General features: G+C 38.8%; 1 protein-coding gene across 1 annotated transcript in view; it reads left to right on the top strand.

The window, feature by feature from the left end:
- The window catches only part of LOC137280706 (ankyrin repeat domain-containing protein 7-like), a 160196-nt gene that overhangs the window by 1340 nt on the left and 150217 nt on the right, over positions 1–8639 (top strand). Inside the window, exon 5 of the mRNA XM_067811931.1 lies at positions 278–386. Within this exon, the coding sequence (XP_067668032.1) occupies positions 278–386 (109 nt within the window). The remainder of the gene's footprint in view (positions 1–277; positions 387–8639) is intronic.

The raw sequence follows: 8639 nt of genomic DNA, 5'->3' as shown, positions 1-8639 counted from the left end.
ATAGTCAATTTGATAAGTTTGAATCATTGCTGTTACTCCATCACTCCCATGTTAGTGATGTTCAAGACCATGGAGTTCACTATTCCTATTGAGAAGTGACATTGCAAGATCTTGATCTGACATGTATCTCTCAAATACACGTAAATCGATAGACAGTTCCAGGGGATATTAGTTGCAGCTGAACCAAATATTTCCTGTGTCTAAGATGTTAATGTTAAATAAGCGGTCCTTTCTCATTCAAGCTCATTTACCCATGTTCATAACCCATGTCTTGCAGCACATGTCTGAAACCGTCACTGATCTGAGAAGACAACTTGCAGAGACGAGGCAGGAACTGAAGGCCATCAAGGAGAGGATGCACAGACTTGAGATCACACACAAGAAAGGTAACCCTGGTCGACAATTACTACATAACCCGCTATTGACAATCATTATGCAACGACAAATATTCATTTGAGACCACTGCAAAAGCTCGCAATACCTTTTTATTAAACGTCAATGCCATAATCTTTAGTTTCCTGATCGGAAATGTAGAACATATATCCTTCTCATAATGTACCGGTAAACACATCTTGTTCACAAGATAACAGGTCATCAAACGTCTAACTGCTTCTAGAGGAATGAAGAACAGTTACACTCAAAGCCAATATAATGACCTCAGGGTCACGTAAACTTCTACTGAGCTTGTCCACAAAGCAAGGTCAAGAGAATGCCACTGTTACACTCCAAGAGCAACGACTTCCTATTCACGCTGCTCCAGTAGAACCTCATTTAGTGATGGAACAGTCTATCTATACAGGTGATGGACTTGACGCTTGACAAGGTGACTGAGGACGGTGGTGTACTGAGACAAGTCAATACAAAGAGATTTGTCATGAGTGGGATCGCTGACACAGAGCAAACAGAGCGATTCTAGGAATATCTGTTGGATAGAGATGTTCCAGTATCAGTTATCAAACTGTTCTCCAGCAGGAGGAAAGGTACTATTTCAGTAGGTCTTAATGTATTCCTAGGTGATGTTAACACTTCTAGCCCCGTGGAGTGATGTGTCGACCGTGGCTCAGCAGGCATGTTTTCATGTCGTTGCACTCTAGGCCCTAACTACAAAAACCCAATGAACCGGACATCCTTAAATATAACGAACTGGAATGCAACAGGGATACTCCCAAGTATACCATATCTCAGAAAACTTTTGCATGGTAGAAATATTCACATATGGATTAAGTGAGCATTGGCTCTTTGAAAAGGACCTCAGGCTTCTAAATGAAATAAGTATTCAATACAAGTCTCATGGTGTCTGCGACAAAGATCTGAAACTACCATTGTACAGGAAGGTAGGTAGAGGTGGCCTGGCCCTTCTGTGGCTCAACGAATGTGTCAGTGTTATTGACGTCCAGGATGACCGGATCGTTGGTATAAAAATGTCTATGCAGAGAAGTGATATTTACATGTTTCAAGTATATCTACCTTGCAGAAACTTCAATGTGACAGTCTTCATTGAATAGATCAATAAGCTCTGGAATCTATTTCTTCAGTACAACGAACAAGGAAGTGTTATCTTCATGGGGGATTTTAATTGCCAGTTTGATATCCTCTCGTGGTGTAGCCATGAAACAGAAGCACTTGAACTTGCTCCCGTGTGGACCCGTGACAGAATATGTCCACAGCACCCCATTGCTGGTCGTAAGAGGCGACCAAATTGGGCAACCTGTTTGCTGTGGCTTGCGTCCCGTGTCGGTGGAGGACGGTAGTCTGGTGGTTGAGGGCACTGGGTGCCTGACTCGTGTTCCTTTTGCTCATCACACCACTTTGGCCCTTACTTCACCTAGACGGGTGGTAGAATCGGCCCGATTCTATCAATCGGCTGGTCACGCCAAGCCCTGTGCTACAACTCTGTAGTGTTGCACAGAAATTTGAGAATTGTATGTTTATATTTTGTAGCCTTGGCGAATTTTGAAACAGAATTTGAAAAAGCTACTGTTTATTAATGCCTAGAGTCGTATGGCAGAAGGCGGTGGCTCATGGACCAATCTGGTAGAATCATTAATCTTTAAAATTTTCTGTTGGAGTATATCATCCGAGTATCCTTGGTGCTGCAAGTTGGAGACCCGCTTGTTTTTAGCACTGTCCTTGTGATACTCCGTGGTAGGTGGGGGAGCTCGGATGATGAACTATTCAACGATAACCATGGCTTCTCAAATCCCCATTACAAAGAAAAAACGACCATTTGACAATGATCCAGATGATAACGACCAAGGACTGTCCACTTCTATTGATTACTGGCCACGTTTTGTCGTGATTGAGACTAAAGATAACAACAGACTTAAGTTGAACCCTTTGCGATACAGAAAGGGATACAAGGAATTGCTGGTGACGTTAAAAATATTAGACGTTTGCGTTCAGGTGCATTGCTCGTTGAGTGCAACAGAAAACAACAGACAACTAACCTGATGTCTAACACCACATTCGTCGGCATTCCAGTATCGGTGTCTCCGCATAGGACACTTAACACAAGCAAAGGAATCATCAGGGATAGAGATGGATTATTCGCCGACATGTCTGAATTTGATATTGTTTCAGAAATGAAAGATCAAGGGGTGACATATGTTAAGCATTTTACAACACGTAAAAACCAGGAGACCATTCAGACTAATACGTACCTGTTTTCATTTTCCTCTTCAACAGCTCCCAGATCAGTAAAGGCAGGCTATTGTCACATCAATGTAAAGACCTATATACCCAATCCTTTAAGGTGTTTTAAATGCCAGAAGTTTGGTCATGGTGTTAGTACTTGCACATTGTCTGCTGTGTGTGCTCATTGTGGTGAGAAGACACACACAACAGAAGATTGTGACAGTGATTTTTAAAAATGCACCAACTGCTCAGGCAACCATTCTTCATTTTCTAAACAGTGTCCAATTTGGTAAGAACAAATGGAGGTAAACAAAATCAATTTTACTCAAAATATCTCTTTCTCTGAGCCAAAAAAAATGGTAAAGAGATCTGATCTTCCAGAAAGTTATGCTACAATAGCAAAAACGTCATCGGGGTGTAGCTCTAAAACAACATCAACCACAGGGTCCCAAACTACCTTGCGATTCTCCACAGCTTTTGTACCCAGCTATATCATCACAGACTGAGGAATCTCTTCCTAGTGCATCAAAGTCTTCTTCTGATCACAAATCATCATCTCAGTCACACTCAAAGTCTCAATCGACATCTGATAGTCAACAAACGGTGAAAAGTAAACCGAAGCCAAAGCCTGATGCTTCAAAACAACGAAGTGGCAGAGCTCCTAAAGGATCACAGAACAAAATTCAAGTGTTCAATAAATACGGGTCTCTTGAAGACATGGATGTTTCTGAAAACGTCCATTCTAGGGCACATAGCTTGTCGCCCTCCAAAAGAGTGCCGGGTAGATCCCCATAAATGCCCCCAAAAGATAGTTTATTCCAATGATATTGTACAGTGGAACTGCAGAGGTTTGAGGACTAATTTACATGAATTGCAGCTATTAGTCCAAGATTTTACACCTTCAGTGTTATGTCTCCAAGAGACATATTTAAAACAAACAGATATATTTGACCTTCGTCATTTTAATGCATGTTATTGTTTTTCACCTCCGGGTGATAGAGCCACTGGCGGGTCATCCGTTCTAGTCAGACAAAACGTTATTCAAAGCCCTGTTTCACTTAATACTTATATGCAGGCTGTTGCAGTGAGAATTATTTTACATGTAGCGTTTCCGCTATGCTCTCTATACATTTTGCCATCTTCGACGTTTGCCAAAACTGATCTTCAAGCTCTCTATGACCAACTCCCGAAGCCCTGTATTATAATGGGAAATCTAAATGGGCACTACCCACTCTGGGGTAGTGTAAATACAAACACTAAAGGAAAATTGTTGGAGGACTTTTGTTCTGACAATGATTTATGCATTTATAATGATGGTTCCAACACATATTTACACCCTGGTACAGGGGCCTATTCTGCTCTTGACTTGTCATTGACAAATTCAGAACTACTAAATGAATTTGGATGGTCAGTCCACGATGACCTCTGTGGAAGTGACCATTTTCCTACTGTATTAAAAGCTGCTTTAACTCCATCCGATGTTCCTCCATCATCAAGACGAAATTTTAAAAAGGCTAACTGGGCTTTATATGAGACACCGTGTGCTGAAAAACTTACACCTGAACGTTTTATTGACGTTCCCGATACTATTAAATCCTTTTCTGATGAACTGAACTCCATAGCTGATGAATGTATACCGAATTCCTCTGTAGTTCCACACATAAGAAAACCATGGTTCAACGATGAGTGCAAACAAGCTAGGAAGGCAAGGAAAAATGCAGAACATTATTTCCGTCGCCATCCTATGGTGCATAATTTAAATAAAATTAAAATTTTAAATGCTAAAGCACGGCGTAGTTTTAAACAGAACAAACGCCAGTCTTGGCAAAATTATGTATCCAAAATAAATTCTCGGACACCTATGTCCAAGGTATGGAACATGGCCTAGAAAATTAAAGGTAAAGGTACTAAATCTACTATCCATCATCTTAAACATGGAGATCAATTGCTTACTGATAAATCAGATATTGCTAATAAACTAGGTAAAACTCTTGTTAAACACTCTTCCTCTTCTAATTATGTACCAAAATTAGATTATAATGAAACGTTTTCTATTCATGAGCTCCATACTGCTCTTGATCAAGTTCACGACACTGCTACAGGAGCTGAAAACATACATTATCAACTCCTGAAGCACTTACCAGAGTCCTGTTTAGAGACGCTCTTATATATTTTTGATGATATTTGGACTTCAGGTAAATTTCCTTCTTCATGGCGTGACGCTATAGTAGTACCAATACCTAAACCTGGACGTGATCATACGGATCCATCCAATTGTCGTCCGATTTCATTAACTAGCTGTGTTTGTAAGACCATGGAACGCATGATAAATAGCCGACTAGTTTGGTACTTGGAAACAAATAACCTTATAACTGATATACAATGTGGTTTCCGCAAAAACAGAAGTACTGTCGATCACTTAGTGCGTTTAGAATCATTTGTGAAAAATGCACTAATTAATAAACAACATCCTGTGTCTATCTTTTTTGATCTTGAAAAAGCATATGACACAACCTGGAAATATGTCATTCTGAGAGATTTACATGACTTTGGGTTGCGAGGTCGTTTGCCTGAATTTATAGCCATCTTTTTAAATGACAGACAGTTCCAGGTCCGTGTGGGTTTAACCCTGTCTGATCATTACAATCAGGATCAGGGTGTTCCACAAGGCAGTATTTTATTTGTCTCTCTTTTCAGCATCAAGATCAACAGTTTATCAAAAGTTTTAAACGATTCAATTGATGGATCGTTATTTGTGGATGAGTTTAATATTTCTTGTCGTGGTAAAAATATGCATACCATTGAACGGCAATTACAGTTGTGTTTAAACAAGATTGATAAATGGTGTCTCGAAAATGGCTTTAAATTTTCCAAATCGAAAACTAACTGCATACATTTTTGTCGTAAATACAAACCACATGGAGACCCTGAACTGTCTCTAGATGGGACGCCCATTAAAGTTGTGAAGGAAGCCAAGTTCTTGGGTCTAATCTTTGATTCACATTTAACGTTTTTACCACATATTCAATCACTTAAAACTAAATGCCTGAAAGCACTTGACTTGTTGAAAGTTGTTTCAAATTCTAAATGGGGAGGGGATCAAGCTACCCTTCTCGATCAATATCGATCACTCGTACGTTCTAAACTTGATTATGGCTCCATTGTCTATGGTGGAGCCTGCAAAAGTAATCTTAAACTTTTTAATTCTGTCAATCACCAAGGTATAAGACTTTGTCTTGGGTCGTTCAGTTATTTTATAGTAATTTGACGACGCGTTTTATAATATATACATATTCTTTATAATCATGTTTGTTCTCGTCACGATATGGCTGAAATATTACCGATGTGACGTTAAATTACAACTCACTCACTCTTCTTGGAAGAAATGTACCTCAAACTATACATTAGTGATTTCAGAAAAAGGTCTAAAATGCTATTCTACTTTTGGAAAATTGTGTATAATCAATGAAAATTTCAGTGATTGTGTATAATCGGTGAATTAATCAGACATTATACATAATCACTGAAAATTCTACTTATTCACTTAAACATACATATGTTACAGGAACTATGCATAAACAGTTAAATATATATTATCACCGAAATAATGCTAACGGTTTCTTGGGAGTGATTTTCGTGTGGAAACCGGATATTTAATGCAAAATTGCTACCGTTAAGCAAGGTTTTTCAAAGCTACATCAATCTTTATTAACCCACAAACCCGTATTCAGAAATATTATGGTTAGTCGTAAAAATCTCAAAACTTGATTCCTCTGTTCATTCAATTATGCATTCATTCCTTGGTTCCTGTCACTGGTTCTATATAATATAGGGTGGGTGACTTAGTTGGACGTTTAGCTGAATGAAAACATCAAGTTTTTGAGGTTTTGTTTTGTTTATATTTGGAATTGCTCCGAACATAGACGTTATTTGAGGATATACAGTACATTCGAATTCCGAATTTTGACAAGTGAAGGGGCAAAGAGTACAGTTACAACGACGTTGAAGTTCGTAATTCAGATGTGTAAAGGAAATACATATGTAGACTTCAAATATCGAATACCGAAAGCCGAGTGCCGATTCTGCAAAAATACCGAATATGAAAAAATAATAATAATAACAATAGATTTTGAATTCGAATCCCAAAAAATCTGAATCGGGATTCGAATCCCGAATGTGGAAAAAAAACTATTCAGATTCGGGATTCAATCCCCAAGCCCGAATGTTAACAAAACTCAGAGTGAAGGTTATCAAAAACCTCAGTTTGTGAAAAAGATTTGACAATTCAGGTATACATATGAGGAGCACCAAGTACATTAGAAGGGGGATGGAATAATGCATACTGTCATTGTTCGTCTTTCTTACATCGCCTGCAAGCTGGAAAGAGCTTCAGGACCGTTCACTATCTCCGAGGGTGCATTGTAACGTCGAGGATAGATACGTTTGACAGGTGAAGTGCAAAGAGCATAGCTACAAGGACTCAGAAGTTCCGAATTCCAGATGTGTAAAAGAAATGAATAGTAAGAGTTCAAATACGGATCAGTTCGTGATACGAACCCCCAATGCCCAGCCCGAATCCGATTCTAAATACAAAATTCAAATTCAGGACTCGAATCCGGAATGTGAACAAAAGATCCAGATTCGGAACTTGAATCCCCATTCTGAATCCGTTTCAAAACACACGCACAAAAAAAAAATCAAATTCGGGATTCGAATCCCAAATGTTAATAAAAACATCAAATTCGGGATTGGAACCTCGAATCCGTTTTTAATTTCATGTTGCCAACATTCCTGTAGGTCTTCTTCCGAACAATCGCTCTGTTGGCCGCTTCTATATTTCTGTATATATATGAGTTCACCCGATGAAGGGGTCTGAAATAGACCCAAACCGCTGTGTGTCAAAAATTATTAAAGAAGATTTATCCACAAAAGATCTTGGTCATATATAACAACTTCTAAATGCCGCTAAAAGACAATTTTTCTCTATTTGCTCCCAAAAATAACATGGGACTCTATTATCGCGGTAGTTAATGTCGCCATCGGGAAGGACTACTGACGTTTGACATTTTATATATATTTTCAATTGACTGATGTTTAATCTTCATTTCTGTCAAAAAAATGTGCCACATAATCACAATTCATTCAACATGACTGCCGCAATACCGACTGAAGCTGAAGTAACTCTCTGCTATCGCGGTATTGCCATTTTCTTTTCTGTAGCACACAGTACAAACAAATGACACTGTTAAACGTTTACTAAGACAAGTAAAGAATCGCGCGAAATAGTTTCTTTACCAAAAAATATCAAGAAATTTCATTCACATTAGTAACACTATTAACATGTTTTTAACCAAAGAATCTGAAACGTCTATTCATTTGGATAAAGGGTAACAATAATGTAACAAAATATTAAAAATATAATTTTGCAGCCTTAAAACATACTTTGCAATTTGCTGCCGTGTGCGTCACTTCCTGTTATATGTGTTATAAATGTGCGAATGATCTTCAAGCTGTCGCACAATTACTCTTGACGAAGTAAGTTTTGACAGTAGGGAAAAACGCCTAGGAACATTCATCAAATACTTGAATGAGTCACACTCAAGCTTCAAATCCACTGCTGAATACTAGAGAAACGTAGCCTGTCTAGACACATGGGTTATGTATAACAGTGCTCTCACAAACTGGAGCTGAAGATATTAAGACTACGTTTTCGTGTTCTGAATCAGATTTTAGCCACACTCACGTTCCAACCGCAAGGTCCTACTGACAAATGCTTTAGCTGAAGTATGCAGTTTTGGTCCAGCTATCTCTTTTGATACGTTAAGCTACAGTTTAGTCGACGGTCGGGGTACCCCCGTACTCATTTATTACGTCATAACACTATGACGTCATCAACCTATGTCGCATCAGAAAGCCACCAGGATGTCTGGATATGGCATATTGTACTACAAGTGTTTCACACTTTACAACGACACCTTGATTTGATACACAACAACATCAGGCAC

The sequence above is a fragment of the Haliotis asinina genome, chromosome 4 (genome assembly GCF_037392515.1).
Source record: "Haliotis asinina isolate JCU_RB_2024 chromosome 4, JCU_Hal_asi_v2, whole genome shotgun sequence".
NCBI classification, from domain to species: Eukaryota; Metazoa; Mollusca; class Gastropoda; order Lepetellida; family Haliotidae; genus Haliotis; species Haliotis asinina.
Note: the sequence above shows the minus strand (reverse complement) of the source record. Positions and strands in the feature narration are given on the sequence as shown.